At 38.3% G+C, this 24807-nt stretch overlaps 1 protein-coding gene across 1 annotated transcript; it reads left to right on the forward strand.

The window, feature by feature from the left end:
- Nucleotides 1-1471: 1471 nt before the first annotated feature.
- Nucleotides 1472-22531, forward strand: GPR155 (G protein-coupled receptor 155). Its single transcript, XM_010217973.2, has 15 exons — nt 1472-1972; nt 6498-6897; nt 8214-8379; nt 8864-9019; nt 9927-10010; nt 10885-11005; nt 12770-12854; nt 12936-13026; nt 14026-14257; nt 14883-14981; nt 16668-16801; nt 18126-18221; nt 19292-19356; nt 19951-20088; nt 22309-22531. Exons 1-15 carry the CDS (start codon nt 1513-1515, stop codon nt 22529-22531), a joined length of 2550 nt encoding a protein of 849 aa, XP_010216275.2. The 5' UTR covers nt 1472-1512.
- The last annotated feature ends 2276 nt before the right edge of the window (nt 22532-24807 follow it).

Raw genomic sequence — 24807 nt, forward strand, 5'->3', positions numbered from 1 at the left:
AATAGTAACTGAGGGAGTACTTTTTTTTGACAGAGCATGAGAGCTCTGTTTCAGGCTCACTGGATTTGAATTGACAGCAGGATGTGACACTAGTCACAGAAAGGATTTTGGAGACAGGATGAAATGGTGGTTTTGTCAGAAGAAATAGGTCTGGATTAGAGGGGAAAAAATGAGGGAGATCTGTGAGTCATCTATTTATAATTGAATTAAGGTTTGTGAAAGTGCGTAAGCAGAGGATGTAGGGAGGGGAGAAAAGAGGAACAAGGAAAGAGCCCTATCAGCACCCACAGAAATGTAGAGGGTTCCTCCCATGTAAGCGTTGAAGAGTAGAGGTGGGAGGGGAATTAGGAGGAATGTAATTACAAAAGATGTGGGAAGGACCAGGTTTCCAGATGGGGATGATGATGGTGAGGAAGGTGTATGACTGTCAGAAAAGGTGAAGAGGGAGCATCAGTTCTGAGAGGTTAAGAAGGTTTTTGGCCTCTAAAGATATTGGTAAGAGCTATTTCAGGGACAGAAACTTGATTAAATGGGATCTAAAGATGGATCTGAAGGAGAAGAGCTCCTGATCACTTGTAAATTGTGCGTGTGGGGGCAGAGATGAAAGGGCACTAGTTAAAGAGTGGTCAAGAGTAGGGATTTTGTTTTGTTTTGGGGGTGTTTGTTTCTGTTTGAATATTCAGAGCACAAAATGTATTTTTACAGTGCATTTTAGCAGAGAGAAGGAGAAAGAAGCAAGTTGAGCTTAGTTTAGGAAAAACCTGGGATCTTATCGTGGTGAGATCATGGGGCAAACAGAGGAGGTTGGAGAAGAGAAAGACACAATTTGATAGTGGAAGGCATGGAGAAGGTGGGAGTTGGAGCTGGGAATTGACAGTGAGTTGCAGAAATAAAGTTACTAGTTGCTAACAAGTATAAAGGCAGTTTTAAGGGGTCTTGTGCTTTTCTGATAAAGCTAAATAGGTTTCTAATAATAATCCAGCAAAGCAAAGGCTACACTATGACAATGTAGCAAATATTGCTTTCTGATTGGAAAGACTAAAGAACTGTAAGTTCTAAGTAATATTTAGATCCTAAAATTAGAATAATAAATACTTAAGTCATAATCTCTTTCCAAGAGTTTTTCAACTTTCTGAATTCCCAAATTTCATTTAATTTTATTATATCAGTTTTATCCTCATATTTCAAGCCGATATCTGGGTTTTAAGCTTCTATCAATTGTCCAGCATTTCATGGTGAATTATATGGATTTGTGCGGCGGGGAAAAAAAAAAAAAGGCTATGTATATAGAATGTTTTTTCAGCTTTTTGCTTTCTTGGTGTTTTTTTTTTCTCTGTAGCTACTTATTATTTGTCTCACTGTTTTTGTAATGCACTGCTAAGTGTTTACACTTCTGCCAGCAAGTCAGATTCCATAAATACCGTGAACCATCAATACAGAAGCTAATAATTACTTTTATCTTACAGATGAGACCGTTGCCTGCTGGTTTTTTGGAAGAAGTGCTCAAAGGAAATGGGTAGTTATTCGGACTTCAGTGCAGAGAACCTCTCCTCCTCAGCCAACATGTCTGTTTCTTTGCTTGGGGAGGCTGCGCTCAACAGCACGGCCAGCCCTCCCTCTATGTCCATAAGCAGGCTCTTCCCAGCCCTGCTGGAGTGCTTTGGAATAATCCTCTGTGGCTACATAGCTGGAAGAGCTAACATCATCACATCGACTCAGGCCAAAGGACTGGGAAATTTTGTCTCCCGTTTTGCACTCCCAGCTCTGCTGTTCAAAAACATGGTGGTACTTAACTTTTCTGATGTGAATTGGTCCTTTCTGTACAGTATATTAGTTGCCAAAGCTTCTGTATTTTTCTTAGTCTGTGTTTTAACATTGTTGGTGGCCAGTCCTGAGAATCGTTTTAGCAAAGCAGGTTTGTTTCCTATTTTTGCTACACAAAGCAATGACTTTGCACTGGGATATCCAATAGGTAAGTAGCTACTTAGGCTTTCTTTCTTTTTTTTTAGTTATTTTTAATTGCTCTCAACAGTTTTGCTTTTCTGTTTCCATAGTTTGAAATGAACTTTTGAACTGAAGTTGTGAACTACCTAACTATTTCTCAAGTCACAAATCAAATTAACTTTTTAAAATAAGTGATTAGTTAATTCTCAGATTGCTTACTCTTTAATAAAAGAAGAAAAATGTCACCTAGCAGAATGAGACAAAATTTAAAACAATTTGACTATGGCTGTCTATGAGTGATCTAGCCATATTAAGTTAAATTGGATTTAAAAACAAAAAACACTAAAATCTTTTTTAAATGGTATAAGCTACCTTACACTTTCTGCATGCTAAGAATGTTCTTATGAGAAATTACCAAACTTAACCTCAAGCCCAAACCTTCCTGCCAAAAAAATGAGCCTACAAGCGCGGTTTTTGAAATAGCTTAAGTTTACTAATTTTTACAAATTAGTTAACTAATTTGGCATTGTTGATCTGGCGCAAGGAATTCATCTAGCATAATATTGCTGTGTACCAGTTATGACAGCCGTGTGTTGAAGCTTAATCGGTTCAGAAGAAGCATCCAATTTCTGTACTACTAAACTTATTTTGTGTCGCAAATCAATTTTTGTCCACTGATCTTTGTTCTGCTGTAACCAGTAGACATGCCCTAGGCTATGTCCTGGGAGGAAATGAGCCCTTTAAAAGCACGATTATTGTATGGTTTGTAGTTTTTCTCTAATCCGAATCATATACGGATATGGCGATGCCTTTCTCATTATGTGCTGATAAACGTCAGTCCAGTGCAGTTTAAAAAAAAAATCAGAATATAACTTATGTAGTTATGTACACTTTTTTTGAAAGTCTATAGTTGGAATTTCAAGCAATATAAATAATTAAACTTGAACTTATTTCAATCTATAAGGCTATTATTTTCTTCCTTTTTGTTAAGCAAGACTTCTTTGTTTGTTTTTTTCCCCCCCTCTCCTTTTGTAGAGGTTTTGCTGATGGCTTGCTCATAGGCTTTTAGCCCTGTGTACCATGACACTTAGGAAGCGGTTGTGGCAGGTTTCTTGTGCCTACTGCTGTGTGAAGTGCAGGTTGCTACCCCCTTTGGGAGGCTGTTCTGTGCCCAGGTAGCTTTCAGGGCTGCCACGGCCTCTGCGGCTGGTGTGGAAAAGCCCCCAGCAAGTACCAGTGCTTCCCAAATGCCCCTCGTGCGGATGGCGTTTGGGGAAGGTGCTGGGACTGTGCTGTGCTTATCACAGTGCTGCTCCCTGGAGGGCAAGCTCTGTATGCCTCTAGAGCTCGCTTGAGATTACGCTTATCATCCAGACCAGGGTAAGAACAAAGAAAGGAAACAAGTTTGTTCTAGCAGAGTAAAAAGCAAGATATTTAATAACAGAATTGCAAGTACAGTTATGAAACAGAAGCGTAGATATGCAATTCTAGATTACACTTTGCAACAACTTGTACTGTTTTTTAGATGAACTTGAGGAGCAGGCAGCTGTGTTCCTTGTACTGCACAGGGCAGCATGCTCTGGAAAATCCTGAACCTTTCTTATTCCCTTAGTTTGCTGAATATGTGTAAAGTATAGACAAATGCAATTGCAGCCTTTTTCTTCCTTAGATCATAATAACCATGTTTCCCTTGGATGCTTCTCCTAAACTTATTCTTCTGGTGTGTGTTTTTTTTTTTTTTTTTCACCCAAGATAACTCAGACAGATGGGGCTGTGAAGATCTGCTTTGCCTCTTGGCCTTACATTGCAGTTGCACTTAGCATTTCTCTCTCTTGACCTTCAGCCTTCTCTCTACATCTCCTTCCACTGTATTCTCAGAGTTAAAACCTCTTTCTCTACATCTCCTTCCACTGTATTCTCAGAGTTAAAACCTCCTTCTACTTTGAATGGCTTTCATGTCAGTTTACTTTTTTCTTTTTTCAGACATTTTGCCACTTTCAAAATATGAAGAATATCTCTGCTATGATACCAAATTCAAAAATTTTAGTTCATAAAGAGTTTTAGTGGAATGCCCAACACTACAGTAATAGAGGTTCTAACCCCTTTGGAGTTCTTTATCTCTTAGGGCTTGTATTTTCTTTCTGTTCCTATCCCCAAACTTTTGCCAGTGTCGGGTTTTTGCTGTCAAAAGTGCCAAAGAAAGAAAAACCGGAGAGTGAGTAGTTCTGCTAGCGGGTGACTTTCTTTGCAAATGTGTGGCAGTGTTCAGGACACCTGTAGGTGAGGCGCTTAGGGACACGGTTTAGCAGGCAAGGTGGGGATGGGTTCACAGTTGGACTGGGTGATCTTCAAGGTCTTTTCCAACCGTAATGATTCTATGTCAGAATGGTAATTCAGAGCAAATAAAGTTTTGGTGGTTATACATAAATAAGTAGATCTTATGAGCAGAGATGCTTTTAGATTTTTTCCACATACACTATTCTCTTCTGTATTCAGCCACAAAAAGTCAAGCTGTATAAGTATTGTTGTTCCTTATAGTCACATAAAGCACAACTTAAGCTTCTGCAAGCATATCAATGCCTTTTTTATGCATTGTGGCAGATATTCTTTACTGTATATGTTGTAACTAAGTCGCTGTTAAATGTAAAGTTAAGTTTTCATTATTCATCTTGGAGAAGTAAATCAAAGACTCCTGGAGAGGATGCAGCTCACTGGCTTGCAGTTTTTTGTTTCAGCATAGCAGCACAGCATAGCTGAATTCCTTTCACTGTTCCTGCAACTGTTGCTAATAACTCAAGTACTCTGAATAATGTTAATTATGTGGAATGCAAAAGCTCTGAGTGAAAGTGAGGTGCTTAATCTAGCAATGTAAGGAAAGTATCTGAAGAAGGACTCTTGTAAGCTAATACTCTACTGAAACCTCAAAGTATTCTGAAAGGATTTTGACTTGTTGGCCGCCACCTGATATTCTTGGTTTCAGAGGTGCTAGCCTCTGAGAAGGATCAAGCAGGTCTTTACTTTGGCAGAAATATTCAGAAAACTTGTTATCGTCTTTCAGAAAAGGTTTATCCTGGTATCATTTACCTAGTACTCATTGCTACTGAGAAATGAAATTGAGGCTTTTTCTTCTTTCATTTTGTTTCAAATGTTATTTTGAAGTTATTTTGCCTATGCAAATGGTTTTCAATTTGTGTACAAAATGTCTACCCTACAGGTGGCTACGAAAAGGAGGTCGTTTTTTAAAGATCTTTTCTTTTTCTTCACAATGCTTTTTTTGTATGTCTGAACAAGTTACACTAGGTAATAACTCACACACAAACCATGAGATGAGAGTTGAGATTTGGATACTGATTTTGATTTTTTTCTTGGCACTGAGATGCTGGTGTTCATCTGCCCCACACAATCTCTTGTGGAATCTACTGGCAGTGCTGGAAATACATAGTTCAGCAAAATAGAAATGTTATAGATTAATCTGCATTATGTTCTCTACTCCTGTGTGTGGAACTTGCAAGAATCATGTCATGCTCATGCAGTTAGTTCTTGTGGAAGAGAAGAGGCAGAAATACTTAGATGAACCCCTCTTTATAGGGAAGACAGATATAAAAATGGATCCAGGAAGCTTAATTTGCTGTTTCCCACTGTTGCGCCAGACTAGTGGAAATGAAATCTTCATAAACCACCAACTGCCTCACATAGCTGTCTGATTTTAAAAAGGGGATGTAAGGAGCAATACTGGGGTGGCAAGATCTGTGATTTCTGTATTAAGCTGATAAGTAGCCAGTGCAATTCTTGCTCTTTTTACAGACAGACCAAGTAAGCCAAGGAAGAGGTAGCTCGCTGCCTAGTCAGGACAGAACACAGCTGTGTGTCTGAGGAAACCAAAGGCTTACCCAGCGTTAAAGAAACAAGCCATGCTCTTGTCACAGCTCTTATCCCAAGGACTTTCGGAGAATGGATTAATAATTTTATGCTAATATACTTTTAAAAATGTTGTTATTGTTGTAATTGTGGCTTATGTAATAAGCATAGGAAGATCACACCAAGTCACCCACTGGTAGTTGGTTATCTTTTAAAGACACAAGACCATCAGCTTGCATCCTGCAAACGTGCTTGTGTTTCTGCATGACTTGCCTGTGGCTCTGAGGAGGAAAAGCCATTCGGTGAAAACAATCACTTTGTTTAGTGTTGGGATGAATCAAAGGGCATGTGGGATTATTTATGTTGCTTAGCAATGTTAAAATCCTGAAAAGGAAGGGGTTTATTTTTTCTGTACCTATTGAATGTTCAGAGGATTGTTAAATAGTGATGGATTGTTCATCTTTGATCATCAGTATTTTACATGACTGTGGCCAAATTGCAAGTAGTTGTGCTTTTCTTAACTATGTCTTCTTACATCAGTTGTAAATGCTGTTAGTTCTGAAAGATATGGCAATATTTTTTTCCTCTACCTCTCAGACAACAGAGATTAATTTCAATATTAGTTTGTTGTTGTTGTTACTGTTTTTTTTTTACTGCAGTATTATCACTCATCATTTATCATTTCTGTCTTCTAGTTGAAGCTTTATATCAAACCACGTACCCAGAATATCTCCAGTACATTTACCTAGTGGCTCCAATATCCCTTATGATGTTAAACCCCCTTGGGTTTATCTTCTGTGAAATACAGAAGTGGAGAGAGAATCGCACTGTGTCGCACAGCAAAATGAAAATAGTGGGCCTAGCACTCCTTCGAGTCTTGCAGAACCCAATTGTATTCATGGTCTTCATAGGAATTGCCTCAAACTTTATTCTTGGCCAGAAGATTCCAGAATATCTTGAAAACTTCCTCGATGGACTGGGCAGTTCATTTTCTGGCTCTGCGCTTTTTTATCTTGGACTAACTATGGTGGGACAAACAAAAAAAGTGACAAAGGGTATGTTTGTTGCACTGATCCTTCTCATCACAGCTAAACTGTAAGTTCAACTTTTATATATATTATTTAAAATGTTCCAATATGTTTAATCCATGATTATAGCGGTCAAATGGCTTTGTGCTTACAATCCTTGTAATAGTGCTAAGTTTCACCTCAAGCATTTTAGATGAGTTCTTTCTGACGTCTTTGATAGAATATGACTATTAATAGAAAAAAAAATCAAACCACGAATCTGTTGTCAAACTCCACAGTTAATCTAAAAAAAGCTCTATGGCTTCATGAACTGTCTGCAGGTCACTTACCACATGTTGTATGGGAATATAAGCTCTTTGGGAAACAGCTGGCTTAAAATTTACCTGTTAAATAGTCAGACAACAATAAATGCAAATATTACTTGAATAGCCTTTCCATTTTCTTTGGATTAGATAACAAATCTTTGAATTAGTTTGTTTTCTTCACAGTGTCTTTAAAGCTCCCGAGCTATTTTGGAAGCGGTTAAAAATGATCACACTCTTAAACTGTCTGATTTTTGAGCTTGAATAAAAGACAATTTTATATATAAGCTTATGCTATCTTTATCTTTCCTTGAATATGCCTCAATTGCTGGTAAACAAAATATTTTATTTGCTATGGATCTAAAATTTGCATAACAATCATTATTTTGATGGAATTCATACTGTAAAAATTGAAGATATGAAAATGTGGAGATTTGAGTATTGGTGCAATTAACTAATTAAAGACCTAGTTTGTAAGTTAGACCAATGATACACATGCAAAATGCATGGGAAAAATGAATGCTGGTTAATGTTACCCCTCTGCTTCATGGGTGAATCTTTGTGCCCCCGTGTGAGGCTTGAGCAGGGGATGCTTGTAAGGTCTAGGGTATTGCTAAGGGCAAAGCAAATAGCTTCAACTGAGATTCTCATGCTGGGCAAAGAATTTCAGAGCGGAAATTCTCTTAATCTTGAGCCCTTGCTTCATGTCAGAGACCTTAATCCTGCCCTCTGATTTTCATAGCAGTTCTGAGTTTTGGTTTTATATTTTATGTTTTGAAAACTGAAGTCATACAAAAAAAAAGGTATCTGACTGTCAGGAAATCTACTTGTATCCCAGAAATTAACTAGTGTGTTCTTTAGTGTTTCTTTTATGTATTTTTTTTTCCCCAGTTTAACTTGTGACTCCAATTTTGGAAGCACCTGGTAAATGCCGTGGTAGCAGTAAAGGCAATCACTAAAAGTGATGTCATTATTTCTCATAAATAGCATTCAGACAGGCTTTAAATGTCTATTAGTTCCTATTCTCAGCAAAGTGGACCTCAAGCCTTTAGGCTGAGTAGTCTTTTCCCTTTCTTTTCAGACTTATGATGCCATTTCTCTGTAGAGAAATGGTGGAACTCTTGGACAAGAGTGATGACGCAGTCAACCACACCAGTTTGTCAAACTATGCATTTCTTTATGGAGTCTTTCCTGCAGCGCCTGGCGTGGCGATCTTTGCAACTCAGTTCAACATGGAAGTAGGAATTGTATGTAATGACTCCTTACCAAAATGTCCTAATTTGTCCTTCAATTGGTTTTAAAAAGCTTGTTGAAATTACTTCTCTGTAGTATAAACTCTGTAGGTTTACTTATCCTGCCTAGAACTCAAATCTGAATTATATTTCAAATCATTAATTAATCAAAGTAATTTTGCTTGGTGACTCCTACACTGGAGTCAACAGTATCTTTGACATCTGTGAAAAAGCTCTGTACGAATTTGTAGTAGGGAACTCTGTATTCATGTTATTTCAGAAACTTCTTAAAAACACCCATTTAACAATCCCTATAAAGCAGATATTTCCTGACTCAAATTCAAATAGATTTGTTGTGGAAAGAACTCCGTGATTGCTTAAAGCTCTGTGTACGTTTAAGTCTCGGACATCATTTTAGAAGTCGATGCGTTCCTAAAGACAGGTTATTTGACCTGAGATGCGACTAACCCTGCTCTGGTTTCTTCCTGCCCCTTTGCAGATTACCTCGGGCATGGTGATCAGCACGTTTGTGTCTGCCCCCATCATGTACGTGTCTGCATGGCTCCTCACCATCCCGTCCATGGACCCCAACCCGCTGGCGGCGGCGCTGCAGAATGTCACCTTCGACATCAGCGTCGTCAGCCTCCTGTCCCTCGTAGGTGCTGCCAAAGAGAAGCCTCATGCTACTACTGGTTACCTCACAGGGACTAACTACCCCAAAGCTTGTGCTCGGATAGCATACAGGCTATACACAAATTTCAGCTGGAATTCAAGCCCCTAAAACATTAATTAATATGTAATTAATGAGTCTTAAACATAATATTTTATTGGGAAAGTTATTTTAGCTTTATTAATTTCCTTTCGTAACAGTTCTAGTTACCAAGTTCTTAAAAGGGGATGGGATGTGACAACCCAGATTTCCAAAGTGCATTATACTTTGGCTCTACAGGTGCTATAAATAGTGGGTTTTTTGTTGTTTGCTTTTTATTTTTTAAGAAAAAGTTCTACATTGGAGGAGGCTGGAATTTTCCTGAATTAGTGTTTCACTGAAATCCTCATGTTATGACACATGCCCCAAGGGAAACAACAAGTGAAGACCGCCCCTTGCTGTCGCGAGTCATTCTGAGAGATTGAAGTAAGGGTGGGATGGAGACGTCTAACAGCCAGATTGCCTGACAGTTCCATGTTTGTTCCTGAGGACAGAAGTGAATTTGCATGATTGCCCTGAGGAGCAGCCAGTTTCTGCGTATCATAGGCAGTCTCTTGGTACTCCCTGGAAATATTTCAGCATCATGAGTAAACAAAAACGTGATTGTTGGTGGTGGTGGTGGTTTTTGTTTTATTCATGGCCATGTTTCCCGTGGCACAGTGACTAGCAGCAGGCTGTGCAGTACTGACTTTCATATGCAGGAACCAGCATCATTCATAGCATGATGCAATGGAACTTGTCAGGAGGTTTTGTTGTATGTTTAATTCCAGCATAGTTTGTCATCTTATTCTTTTGTTTGTTCATTTGTTTGCTTGTTTATAGTCTTAAATTCGATTTTATTTGTGTGTTCCAGATCTGGTCTCTCATTGTTGTTCTTCTGAGTAAGAAATACAAACAGCTTCCTCATATGATTACAACAAACCTACTTGTTGCTCAGGTAAGCAGCAAGAATAATGCCTTTTTAAAAAAGTCTTATTTTTAACATTATTGCAAGATTGCTTTCTACAATCATATCTTTTTAGTTGTCTGAGAGAAGGGGAATCTAATGTGCGGTGTGTCTAAACAATATTTATGCCCTAGTATGTATTCTTGGGAGACTTAAGTGACACTAAATGGTGTCAGTGTTATTTAAGCTTGCAGAAAATTATATATAATGCCTGTGCCTCCTTTTGTTGAAGTCAACAGCAAAGCTGCTAGTAAATTCAGTGAGACCGACGTGTGAATGTAAAATATCTGTACAGAAGGCACCTTAAATGTTTTGTAGAGCTATACCATTCAAAATACTGAAGTCTATAAAGCCCTCTAATGGGGTCACATTTTGAAAATTATGTATGTGACTATCAGCTGCTTCTCGTCTCTAATAGCATGAAGTTAATTTTTAAATATTTTTAAGCTGCTGTATTACTTTTGAAGCCAATTTCTTAAGATTCCTTCAACACTAGTACCGTCATATATGAGATACTGCAGGTCAAAATTTTTATAATTCTTGGCTGAACAGTGCTTTTTGGTGTCAGCTTTATGTCCAAATGCTTTCAGACAAATGCTTTGTACTTACCACAAGCTTTGCATTTTGCTTATTACAAGATGCATAAAGATCAAGATTACATATTTTTCCTGACCTGTCTTATTATTGTGTTGGTTTACAGCTCTGCAAGCTGTTGAATTCATAGAATTATGAATTCCAGTGAATTTAGGAATGGAGTTCGAAACCTTTTTGTAGCTATGCTGCGCTGTAGTTTTTTTTGTTGTTTGTTTTTGCTTGCCATCCTGCTTTTCCAATTCAACTTATGGTGTCTCTTCTTTCTTCTCAGTTTACTGCTTGCATCGGAATGGTGATATGGAATTTCATTGTTAAGGAGAAAGACATCACTGTACAGATCCTCGTATTTATATTCCTGTACAGTGCACTTTATAGCACCTACCTGTGGACAGGTATGATTTGGCGGGAGGAAGAATTAGATGGTCTAACAGAAAATTGATGCACTGAAATAATTGGATCATATCCTTCAGAGTGATTACTATTTATATGTACTACAATATTTTAGGTAGACACTTTTTGCTATTCTGAAATGTTAGCAATGCAGAAGGAAGTGTCAGGCAATGGTTCTGCTGTTGGTAGTTTGTGCCTAGACGTGTCTCGTTCGTCTTTGCTAGATGCAGCAGCCTTGTTTGCTTGTAAGGAGGACAAGAGCCTGTTCTCGAGGCAGAAGCAATTATGAACAGACTGAATGGTGGCAGGTTGCTCTTCAGCAGTGCAAAAGCTTATTGACAATTTTATTTAATGCAGAATGCATATTTTACATTTTTCTTCCACTGTCAACTGCAAGTTCTAAAGACAATGTACATGTTCTGCAGGTGTAGGTGAGGAGTCAAAGGGCTGTTTTGAAGCAGATACGGTTATAGGATACATCAAAGGAGAACTTCATTATGTATAATTTTAAAAAACAGGCTATGGGTGTTCAAGAAACTTTATTATATACCATTCCCGAGTCCAGAGGTCTAAGGGTTTAAGACTGTGGTGTTTTTGTGGAGCAGGGTGTTTCAGCAGCTCTTGATTAGTAAAATGTGTGTAATGCTCTCCTTGCTTCAACAAGAACTAGATTTGATCCTACAAAACTTGTGTGTCACATTGACCACACATTCATGGTTGTTTATAGAGGCTACATGTTTAGGTGTGTGCATGCACATATACTGCAAACAGTGAAGTGTCCCTCATATGTCAAGGTTGCCTTAAATCTTAAAAGCTATTTGTTGAATTTATTATTCTAGATGAGGTGACCCTGTTATTACAATAAGTGCTCTTTGTTAGAGAGCTTTTTTATTTTAACTTTTAAGGAAGACTATATTTGTAGGTGTGAAGCTTTACCAGAGATGCTTCTGTTTACTGCAGTTGCTAAGCAGTCCAGTTGCATTCTGCACAGTGAGTCCGTTACGGGCCATGAGCTACAAGTTCTGTCCATGGTGTTTGTTTAAAACAAAGCAAAAAAGTTAATGCCCTAACACCTTGCATTTATGCTAATTTTGTAAAATGCAACAAGAGCGCTGTATTTTAACCAATTTGATTATCTTCATCAGAAAATGGACAGGCTGTATATTGTCCGTTCCCTGCATTGCTGCCCCTTCTATCTTTCTGACTTCCAAGTTTTTCCTGTCTTTGTTACTTTCCAGTATTGCCTGTTTTTTCCTTGCTTTGTCATCTTCCCTTAGGAGAAAATGGCCCACACATAGGACCCGCAGGCAGGGGAGCTGAGCTGCAATGCAATAAATAGTTGGGGGTCAATGAGCTTTTGTCAGTGAGTTCTCTAGTATTTTCCCAAGCTCCTGAGTGTGAAGAGAATGGGCAGACCCAGAACCTAGATAAATGCAAATTACGTGCGCACACACACACACACACAAAAGTTGGTAAAGGATTAATCAGTTTTTAAATATTAGTTATTACAGAATGCAATATGAAAAGTGAATATGAAGTATGCCAAATGTCTTCAATGATTTATTAATAATAATCTTTCTCAAAGTAATTGATGTTCCTATTTTACTTCAATGGAATAAATCTAGAAAAAACATTTTAGACTATTATAAGGCCTGAAAAAAGAATGTCTTATTTGTTGAACAGGTTGCATCATAAGGGTGTCTAGATTTTGTAACTGTCGCTTCCCTCTTTGGTAATAAGCAAAGTATTTCTTTCTGTTTTCCTAGGTTTTCTGTCTTTCTCTTTGTTCTTATTGAAGAAGAGCGAAGCAATAAAGATTCCCATGGGGTTCATCATCATAGCTGGATGGGGGTAAGTTGGTATAGCTGTTTGTAAAATAAGTGGCAACATGATAATTAACCTGCTTTGACTGGTTGTATTTTGCTCTTTCAGTATCCCAACACTCCTGGTAGGAATCTTATTAATAGTTGGTGAACGTAACAACGATAGCATTGACTCTGCCTTTTTTTATGGAAAACATCAGGTATGAACATTTCTGTCCTCACCTCTTCTTACTCCTGCCTTGTCTAATACATTATTGAGAAACTCTTGTTCTCTGGTTGCTTCTTATGTAAGTAATTTTCAGTCAAATTATAGGCTATCATAACAACAATATCATTATAAAAGATCAGGGTGTAGATTGATATAAAATGTATATTTCTAATGAACCATTAGAAGAACTTGTTTAAACAAGGACCTTCATGTTTAGGCAGCCGTGACTAAGAAAAAGAGGGAGTAGGTCCCCCCCACAAAGAGGCTTAGGAGTGGTAATGAATTACAGGGTCTCTTTCCTGATGACTACTCAGTTTAGCTTGATAACTATCTCAAGTTGTTACCATCCAATAGCTAATTAATGTATTTTGGCCTCTGATAGATAGAATCTGCATTACATGTGTAGCAGTAACTGCTGGCTGTATGGAAGACATCTCTGCTCAATCGAGGATTGAAAGTCCCTGAGCCTGAACTGCAGTTTTACCAATAAATGGTTCTCCTTAATAAAGGATGTGGCACTGGAGTAGACATTTGTGTTGTTTTCTCTCTGCCCTTTTTATGGATTAAGAGGCTCAAGATTATTCCTGACACTTTCACAAGTACTAAAATAGCCTCAGAGTGGACTCTGGGAATGCGTGGCAGATGATTAGAAGGAAAGGATAATTAATGGGGTGTTCCCTGTATGAGAAGGCATAGAAACAGAACTGTGCCAGAACACATTCCTCCTTAGAATTAAAAGGTCCATAAATAGGACTTGGAATGGAGTGGTCCCGAGGGGAGGGAAGGTGATGATGAAATTTCATAGCAAATAGTTGAAAAATGCTGTATTAATGTAAATAAATATAGTAACAAAATAAATAGTAATAATGGTAATGACAGTAAATACAGAAAACTATTCAGATGTATTTAGAAAAATAATAAAGTTATAGAGAGAGATATATGCAAGTAGTTTCCTTTCAACTTAGATGCATCTTCTTTGTTCTCTTAACAGATAATTACCACAGCAGTGATCCTGTTTGTTAGCATATTGATGTCAGGAATCTCGCTTATGTGCATGAACAGAAGTAGACAAGAGTCGAGTTATGAGGTGCTGAATCCCTACTCGCCTCGCAGTCCCGGAGAGGAGGCGGAAGCCGAAGGGAGCGAGGGGCCTCCGGTGTCGCCCGCAGGCCCTGCGGCAAAGCCACCCGCCGGGCCCGCGGCACAGCCCTCTGCGGGGAAAGGTAGAGACCCCGAGTGCTTGGGGTGCCGCGGAACTGTGCCGAATTTGCTTCCAGCCTGAGAAGAACTTTGCTTCAAACTTGAAGTGCTATTGTAGGATGGAGAAATGTCTAGATATAGCTGTGCAAGGATCTAGGCTTCTGTTTCCAAGGGAAGTTTGACGGCTGTCGCTGTTTGGGTGGGTTAAGCAGAGGCAAAAAGAAGGCGTGTGCGGATGTTTTTATGAAACCAGTGGTGTTGCGATAAGCATGTGGTAAATACAGTCCAGGAGGCACCCTAGGCTGTTTGTCTGCCAAAACAGACTTTCAAAATGGATATGCACCTGCAACATTACTTCTCAATGTGCTTCTAATCCTCCTGGTTTATGTCTTGGTCATTTATCTTACATTTTCCCTATAGTTCTAAGTACCTGCATAGCTTCCACAGTGTTAGTGCTGTGTTAGGTATTTCTGTATATAAATAGTGTGACCCATAGGCCCTCTCTACAAATGGGAAGAGTATGACTGCTTTTTCCTCTGAAGTTATTTGTGAAAGCAATAGATAAAACTTTATAGTAGATATTGTTACACTTAATAAATTATAGTAGTGAAGGAAACTAACTCTCCTGTTACCATATGTGCCTAATAGGCTGCTGTTGTCAACAAACAAATGGTGATTTATCCTGTGCCAGAGAGAGCAAAGCAGCGTCAGATGCCATCGAAAGCAAGATTCCTCCAATTGAGGCAGGTAATACAGAAGTGCAACCCTGTTTAACACTATGAATTTTTCCATAGTATCTGTGTCTGTTGTTCTTTCAGTTCTACCTGGATACCGTCCATTTCATGTTAAATTCAAGTCTTGGACAGTACATGAGGTTTTTTGTTGTTTTGCTTTCTTTCTTTACTTGACAGATACTGCAAATCTTTTGTTGCTCAAGACAAACAGCTTTTTAATGCTTCATTCTAAGCATTCAGACTTTACCTCTCTATCACTTTCCTGTTTGTGCAGTGAGAAATTTAATGCATGTCCTCTTCTTCCTCCCTCCGTTTTAGCAGTTTTTGACTTACATGCACTTCTTACATTCTCATACTCACATCTTCTAAAAACGCCTCTGAAACCTGTATTGTAATCACAAGGAGCAAGCATGTGCTGCTGACTAGATAAGAACATCATGTTGCTGTATTATCTGTATCTGGGAAGGAAGAGACTGAAGGCCTTAAGAGCCACTGGAACAGTAGAATAGATTGAAAAGACTGTCCAGAACCTGATGGAAAATTCTGTATGTTCAGCCCATTCTCACCTTATGTCACTCCCATAGCCAAAACTATCCAAACCAGTGCAAACTTTCCTTTTTCTCTCTTGCTGTTTTTGAATGTTTAACAAGCAAACTTGTTTTCACATGCACTGTTTGCATGCAGTATAGCTTAACAAATCTGAATTATTTCCCACTGAAACATACTTAGATGCATGTTTTCACAAATGCTCACTTTAGGCCCTCTATGCTTACTCCCACCTCCCTTTTTTCTGGAAAGTAATTCAGATAAGCATCATAAGAATGCTTCCGAATGACGGAGGAAGACAAGTTTAATTTTCTTATCCTGAAAGATAAGATACTGTTTATCCTGAGTATGTCAAGTAGGAATATTTCTGCCTGCTAAGTGAATGCTTCGGAGTTACAAATGAGTGAAAGCCAATGGTATTGGATACACTTGTTTAGCTTTCACTGTAATAATTACTAATCCTTCTACTATCTCATTGAACTGCTATGATAAGTATCTAGTGTGAATTTTTAGGTATTTTCTTGCCAGGAAGTTTTTTGCTGCCATCTACTGGAAGACGCTCAGAATTCCTTTAAGGTCTCTACCCAGAATAAAAGCAATCATTCTGTATATTTGACTTTTTGATTGACAGAATCGTGGCAGCTTTCTGATATGCTATTTTAAAAATACAATAGCATAACTCATATAAATAGGAGAAGGTTGATTGTCTGATCTAGAGCTCAGCAAGGCTGAGATACAGAATAAAAAAAGCTAGAGTTAATAGTATATTTGAAATATATATTTCAGAAAATAATTCTAGGTTTAAAACTTGCACAGAGAAGTTGCAAATTTTTCATTATTTCTATTAGTGACTTCTAAATGTTAACCACAACTTAAGTTTTACATTAATCCTTTCAAATAGAACTAGAACTGTGGATTATTTATTTATTTATTTTAGTATATGTAAGTAACTGTTATATTTGAGAACAGATGTCTGAAAGGGTTATTGACCCACTTTTTTTTTTCCCTCTCCATTAAATCTTGTAAATTCAGCCCAGATACTTACTGGGGTTACTTGTAACATTAACACACTAACAAATTTGCTCATGGAGCTAGAGATAGGCCATGCTTGTTAGGTCAGAAGCCTAATGCAAAAATCTGCTTTGTTTTTCAGCTGATCAATGTGTGAGTCAGTGCAGTGCTCAAACTTGCATATTGGCGCAGGAAGAACAACTCCTACAGACTGCAGACAAGCAGCTGGCCAGACACGTGTTGCTGTGTCTACTCCTCGTTGTTGGCATGTTCGCTGTAAATATTTTTCTCCTGCTGTTGATTAACTCACTGATGTGGAATGGATTTCAGGAGCATTTTATATATATATATAAAGAGAGAGAGAGAGTGTATTTATATTTCCAGTCAACATCTCATATTTGTGACAATACCTTAAATTAATCAAAGACTTTAGTCCCTTGTCAGAAGGGGAACATTGTAAGATGAATTTTGCTGTGCTATATAAAGTTAATGATAAAAACACGGTGGGGGGAAAAAACACAGTGGAGAGAAAACACTGAGAAGAAAAAACAGAGTTATATCTTTAGCAAATGGATTTCTCTTCTGTCCCTCTCTCCATTTTTCTCAAGAGCTGTTGTTTTCCCTAGCCAGTAAAAATAACTGTTTAAAACAGTATTTAACAGTCTCTAAAGATAACTATTTAAAAATGGCTTCATCTAATCACACTGAGATTTGGAATTTTATTTCTTTAACAGATGCCTTAGTAGTGAAGACAATATAAGAATTAATTTAAAATAGAAAAAAAATCGGGGTTTGGCACTGATTATTTGGTTGTTGTTGTTGTTTGTTTTGTTTGTTTGTTTTTTAATGGGTGACAATAAGAGGAGAAAATATTTTTACCTGTAAATGAAAAACTACTGTACACAAATATACAGCAACGTAGCAAGTGTGGCACAAGAGCTACTACTGTTAATTTCAGGACTTAGTAGCTCTGTAAAAGAAAGCTCTTCCTGTAACAATTATTTCATGCTGATTTATACATATTTTGCATCTTTACAGTAATGAGGTGTTCCATCTTCTAGAGTCTATTTTGGTTGTAGCTGAATGCTTACTTAAATACTATGAAATGAAACCAATTGTATTACTAAATTGACCTTTACGTGCAAATGGATTAGCTTTGGATTTGTTTTCTTTTCTTAGGCATCTAAAATAGGTAAAGCAGTGTGTGCTTCAGCTAACCACAGTCTTACCTATGTAGAAAACACTAGTCTAAGCTAAACAGGCCTAAGGACAATACTGGGCCAGACAGATCCTCAGGATTTATCTGTGTTAAGATGACTGCCTAAATGTGCTTAGGACAGGTTCCTTACATAAACATGTAAAAGGACAGAATCTCCACGATGCTGTTTTTCTTTTTTTAATGTTTTTATTTAAAATCAAACATATACCCTTTGTCATAGCTCTAACTAACATGGTGTCTTAAGATGTTTATTTCCTCTTACTTGTCTTTGAGTTATCATAACATAAAGACAGTGAAAATTGAGTGTGAGGGCTAAGAAAGTATTCTTGCTTTTGAGAATCAATTCTGATCTTTTTTTTTTTTTTTCCCCCCTCCCAACAGAATCTTTCCAGTTGCTTATGGTGGCTGTTCAACCAAGAGCCTGGCAGGCTCTATGTGGAACTGCAGTTCTTTTGTGCCATATTTAATTTTGGCCAGGTACTTATCAGTGTTTGTTCTGACTGACTTTGTTAGTGGATGCTACAGCACATGTTGTAACAGGGATATAAGTTGAAGTCTTCAAACAGTGCTGATATACAGCTCCTTGTGTTGTTTTTTTGTGCATGTTTTCCTTAACATTTTTTTTTGGCATTGATAGTTTTCTTATCATGACACAGTTGTTTGATGTGCTTTTGGGATGAACGTTTCCAAGGCATAAAGGACAACTGAGCGCCAAATGCTCGTAGAAACTAAGTAGGATTTTAGCATACCTGTACCAGAAAGTTGCTCCAGTATAACTTGTGTGAAATGACACCACCGTAACTAAATTGTGTGCAAGAAGACTGTGATCATATTTTATCTATACAATTTTAACTTATTAACTGTTGAGTTTTAGTTACTACTCTATTAACTAAAGCCTGGACTAGATTAATCCTATTTCAGTGTAAAATGACACAAGTTAGTTTTGTTACCTCTGGAGGTGAGAAGAACAAGGCAGTCGAAGTGTGAATACAGAAAGAATATTTTGCATGTGCGCAGACAAGTGTAGACTGCAGATACAGTGCAGTATCGAGTAGTTATACTAGCCTTGATTCAAAGGCAGTACAGAAATTCAAATTAATCAGAGTATTGTAGCATGTAAATTACGGTCGGTCCAGTCTTCTCTTGACATTAATAAGGAGAGATTTAAATAATTGGTTACATAAGGATCCTGATGCTTTGAATATTAGATGGGATGTCACAGCAGTAGATTTACTGATGTCTGTTTCTTGCAGAGTTTCTCTGACAGAATAATATGCATTAATCTTTTTAAAGCTCAAATGAAAAACCAAACCAGAACCAAAATACATTTCTAGTGGGGTGCAGAGGAGGATACTTTTTGCATATATATTCTGGCAGAAGAAAAGTGGGGTGGTTGTTGTTGCTGTTTTGTTTTGTTTTTTTTACACACACGCACATGCACACTCACACTTCTTTGGCAATGAATAGTTAGTGTTTTGTTTTAGTCGGTGAAGAGCAAAACAAAGAATTATTTTCCTAATGTTGCTATTTCTCTATTCTTCCTCCAGGGCTTTATTTCCTTTGGTATTTTTGGCTTAGATAAGCATTTAATCATTTTGCCATTCAAACGAAGGTAAACATTCTTTATACATGTGCCTGGAAATTTAATAATTAATAAGGGTTTTGAATGCTCACTGCTATCTCAGTTTTTATTCTTTTCTATCTTTTTTCCCAAAAAGTGTGCCTGCTGCTAGCTGTGGAGAGCCCATTGCAGGTCCCTGTGCACAAGTGTGTAGTGCCGTCCTAAGGGCCCTCCCATGGGCAAAAATCCCACAGGCAAAATCGTTGTTATCTAATGATTATGCAACATGTGACAGCATCAGTGATAGTGATGAGTGTTCAGAAATAGTTCTAGCTAATAAATAAAACCTTAGGTATGAATGCTGAAGCAAATTTCTGTTATCACTATTTTAATGTCATGTATTCCTGACCTCCTGGAAGTTCTTTGTGTAGATGGAGACTTTTATCACTGCCTCAGTGTGAAGGCATAAATCCAGCAGCCACAGTGGCCTCACAGCCACTTTTTGCCTCTCCTTCTGCTTAAGCCTAGAGCAAAACCTCTGAGTGTTTGTAGGCAATAAAGTACTGAGAAGATTGTATATAAATAACTGCCATTTGGTGACTTACTCTTTTTTTTTTTTTTTTGATTCTCTCTATTGTTTTTAAGACTTGAATTTCTGTGGGGCGGTAGAGAAGCAGCAGGTCATACAGATCCTGCTCTTCCCGAGGAAATCAGGCTGACCTGTCAGCAGTTTGTTCGATACCACCGAGATCACTGTGTGAAAAGCATTGTGAGAGGCAGAAGGTAAGGCCCCCTCCTGTGTGCGTGAGGGCTCCCAGGGCTGGCACAGCTCAGCTGCAGGGCGCGCTGAGGTTTCTGTGGGGGACTCCTGGTGTGGCAAAGGTACTCAAATATCAGCACAAGGATTAAAAAAATAGCAATAATGTTTAGAGAAATGTGTCCAGTCTCAGACTGAAGCACTGAAGTTCCAATTACAACATTGTCCTGTCTGAGCTATGTACGAGTAATCAAAAGTTTCATCGTTTATCTTTAAAACTTGGCCTCAGATTTTGCATTTAACTGCAGTTTAGGAGACAAAAACTTTCTGAAGAACTGCATGTGACTGACTCTGTGTCTATGATGTTTGGTCAAATTTGAGGGAATCTTCCCTTGAAGAACTGTTCTCCGTTTTAAACATTTCAGTGTTTTGGAATGATTTCTTTTTAGTTTCCATTTGTTTTATTTTGGGATTAAGAAGATGACAGTATTTATAGGAAAGAATTTTTGCTAACTCTTACCACTCTTTGCCAGAGGCAAAAGCTTCTGGGCATGCTACTGCCACTGGAGTCTTTATGAAACCACTCAGTGTGTGAGGCTATCGTGTTTTTAGGACCTTTGCTCCTTCCAAGTTTGTATAATTTGTTTTCTCCATTCCTGTCATGAGTTGTAATCCTCAATTTGTGACCTCACCAGAGCTATCATGTATAAATTCTGATGCCCCAACTGAGAATTAGGTTTTCAAGTGTGTGTAGGTAGATGGAAAGAGGATAAGCGCAGGTGGAAGCAGAGGGAGAAGGATGATAACGATTCTTCCTATTTTCAAGTATTTACTATATGAAGCTGAGACATGAGGAATTGTTCTAATAAGGCACTTCCACTCTTGTGGAGCAAGAGCTCACACCACAAGTATCTTCTGTTGTTGTTTTCTCATAATCTGAAAACAGGTTCCAGAACTGGTGGTGGGCAGTATTGGCTGTTCTCCCATGGTTTCAGTCCTTCCAAAAGTCAGTAATGTTGCATAAATAATAAGTTATCAATGCTCTTAAGAAAGATGAGCTATGGCAGTTCAAGGACTTGCTGCTTTCATGCCCAGACAGAAAAGATGTACCAGAAAATGTTTGTTTTGAAAGAGAGCAGGCTTTATATCTGTAGCAATCTGTGCTTCAGCTATCATTGTGGTTTCTTGGCCTTTGTTTTTTTTTTTTTTTTTTCTGTTCCCTTGGTTGGTGGTCTTTTTGGTTTTTTCTTAATCACATGTCATCTGAGAATACATTTGTTGCTCCATTTAATGCTGTGTTTGTGCAAAACCAGTGCCATATCTTATTCCCTGTTACAAGTTAAAAGAAAGTATGTATTTTCTTCTTTTAAATATACATCTAACTGGACCCTAATTCTATACTGTAACTGAGACCTTGTAATCATGGCTTTTATTTTCTTGCTTCTCTGCTAATAGATGTTAAGACTTGCTCCTAAGTCCCTGTTGTTTTAATTTTAAAAAAAAGAGAAAGAAATTCATTGTTTTTTTGCTGATGAGCGTAATTCTAATCATCTTCAGAAACCCTGCACATGGGTTCCATAGAACAGATTTTAGATAACCAGAAACATTCATTGCTGCAGGTAAACTTCCAAATGGTATTTTTACTGCTGCTAGCTAGATGTGAGTGATACTGCCTCATAAATATGTAACAGGGGATTAGTTTAATCTTGTTGTAAATGTCTTTATTGTGAGTCCTGCCTCTGTGGTAAATATTTAACCAGATATGCAAGTTAAATGATTTTTATTTGCAGTATATATAAGTAGTTAGTGTCTGTTCAAGCTGAAGAAAATTATAAAATGGCATTATAGTGCAGCTTGAGTTGCTGATGCTGCAGGCACCCTGCACTCGCATATTTTGCTGCAGAGGTGGTCACAGTAATTAGAGTACATGGGAAGTAAGTATCTGGTAAATAGCATTATACTGTGTGTTTGTAGAAAAATTGCTATTTATGCTTATTGTAGCTTATTTGCACAAGCCTAAAATAACTTGTCATGTAAATTTTGCTGTTCACTGAAACGTCTGTAGGAAAAAGTAGCGAAGATTGGCATGTCCCTAATATGCAAAGCTTACAAGTTCTCTTCTAACATACTCTTAACTATCACGATGTCTTTCCTTGTTTCCTGCTATTCTTCCCTGCCTTTCCCACGGTGCAGTGGCAGTACCAGGTTTGCAGAACATGCGGGTGAATCATTCCTTTGACACACAGGTGTAGTGCCAAGATCTCCACCGGCATCTTCTTCGGCTGCGACCTGGTGAGCTGGCTGCTGCGGGTCGGCCTCGCGTCCGACCGCGGCGAGGCCGTCGCCTACGGGGACAGGCTGGTGCGAGGCGGCGTCGTGCAGCACCTCACTAACGAGTTTGAGTTCCGCGACGAGTACCTCTATTACCGCTTCCTTCCCAAGAGGGCTGCTGCGGCCGAGGGCCGCTGAGCGGCAGCCGCCCCGCGGGACGGCAGGTAGGGGCGAGGCCGGCCCTCACCGCGCGCCCTCCGCTCGCAGGGCCCTCGGGGCGCTGTGCGACTCCGCTTGCCGCGTGTGGGTCTGCCTGCAGCCGCCCCAAAGACAAGAGGAGCGAGGGCTGTTATTAGAGAGCACTCGAAACAGACTGTGGCTAGAAGAAAACACAGTGCTCCGTATTTAGGGGTTTTTTTTTTTTTCCATTTTAAGTGTAACAAATAGTTAAATGATGTGTGGCGCTGTCGTGTTACAGACACAGTGTAACAGCAAATTTAGTGACCAGTGCCACAGTGGAAGAAAAAAAGATGGATGTTGGGAATATTTTATGTTGTTCTATGCTTTTAATATTTATTTAGTGTGATGAAAACTTGATCCCTATTTAAGGTTAGACTTCCCACGGACTTAATAAAAGAATTCTTCCATCTTACCCACACTCTTACTACTTGGTACCCTTGTCCAACACCAGGAACTCTTCTTGGCTGTTTACACCTTAGATCAAGCAGTTTTTCTCTCAAAGATACAATCTTCCATTCGTAATGCCGTGAGTGCTGTGAAGAAGATTATGTCGAAGGATTAAAGCTGAGAAAGTCTTACAAGCGTGTAAGAATAAAACCCCCAAATAGGCAAGCGTTTGGTGTGAACAACTAGGTTTGAATTTTCGCCTTCTGGTGGTAGCTACGGCTTTGTAAAGAGTAGATTTTTGCCTTCTGAAATTAGTCTCTCCACTTTAATCCAGAAGTGCCAGTCTCAAATAGAGAAGTTATGGAAGCCTTGGATATTTGCACAAGTCAAGACCAAAAATTTTATTAAATCATAAAACCTTTTAAATGTAGTGCAATGCCTTTAAAATCCCTTCTGTAAAGAATCCTAACTGAGCATCTATTAGGTTTTAGAACAGCTGAAGTTCTTAAAATTCTAGTATTGTATCCTAATAAAACTTTCTAATAAACCTCAGGTATGTTCACATGATGCTTAAATAGTTACTCCAATATCATTCAGATTCTTGTGCACTGAAAGCAGAATCTGGAGAGTCTGTGTGTCTGACTGTAGTAGCTGATAGCTATTACTCCTGCCCTTCCAAATTGCAAGAACAGTGTTTATTTGTCTACATAAACTACATCTTTTAATTGGCAGAGTGAGGGAAGGGAACCCAGATATTAACCAAAATTGTTTTCACTCATCAGAAATAGCCAAACTTAATAACTTCTTTCATCCTTTTTAAATGGGTCTTCTCATTTTCCGTACATGGATTTTTACTGTACCTACCTATGAGTCTGCTTTGTATTAGGCATTAAAAGTGGTTTTAAAAGCATAAACTACTGTTCAAATAACAGTCTTTTTATTGCAGCCATAGCTCCATGCAAAACTTAGTGAAAGGAACTCTCTTTCCCAGTTCATCAAAGTCATTCTTCCTGCTCATCTGGAGTGTGCACAGAACAGAACCGTATCTTCTCGCATACATATGCTGTTATAAAACATGGCGTATTTTATGTGCTTCCAACGACCAAGTGATGGACATTTGTATCAAAGATTCCACAAAGGAAAACAATAGCATATTTCTGTTACCACTGTTGAAGACAAATGTATTGATTATTTTTGAATAATTAGATATACATGGATTAAGAGCAGAAGCTTGTGGGTATGTTTGGCTTCTAAAAATTGCAACTTCTCAATAAATCTGTTGTTTGATTTCAGAGTTCTGAGCATTGGTATGATGTGAGGTGTGGGAGAGCTATGTGTGCCTGACAGGACATTACAAGAAGTGTCGTTTTCTGGTAAATTTGTTAAAGTTGCTCATGCATTCCAAATCTGCTATTTCTTAGATCCACCCTTCATAGCTTCTAAGTAGGCATTAACAAGTGTTCCTGGATGTTCCCATTAAAGGTAACACCTCTCTTCTAGCAGCCTGCCTGCTACTGAAACCAGTAAGAAGCTAATTCAGTTCTCTAGGAAAGTTTCACATTGTCTATTTATCAAATATATATGTTTGAATTTGGAAAATTCTTCAAACATTCAAGAATTTGCTCTCAACTCCATTTTCCAGTCCTACATGTAGTCCCTGTTCTTGGTCTCTATTCTCCTTTTCGTCAGAGTCCTTTCCTTGCTATCCTTGCTTTCCCTCCATTTAAACAAGGTATCTCTCTCTGTAGGAAAGAAATCAGTCAAAACGTGTGTTTGTGGAGGCTCCTTGTTACAAATCTAATGAAGAGAGCACCTTTAAGTGCCTGCCTGTTGTGACTGCTGATAAT

The sequence above is a fragment of the Tinamus guttatus genome, unplaced genomic scaffold (genome assembly GCF_059628265.1).
Source record: "Tinamus guttatus ecotype Peru unplaced genomic scaffold, ASM5962826v1 Tinamus_guttatus_pri_ptg000260l, whole genome shotgun sequence".
In the NCBI taxonomy this organism is placed as follows: Eukaryota; Metazoa; Chordata; class Aves; order Tinamiformes; family Tinamidae; genus Tinamus; species Tinamus guttatus.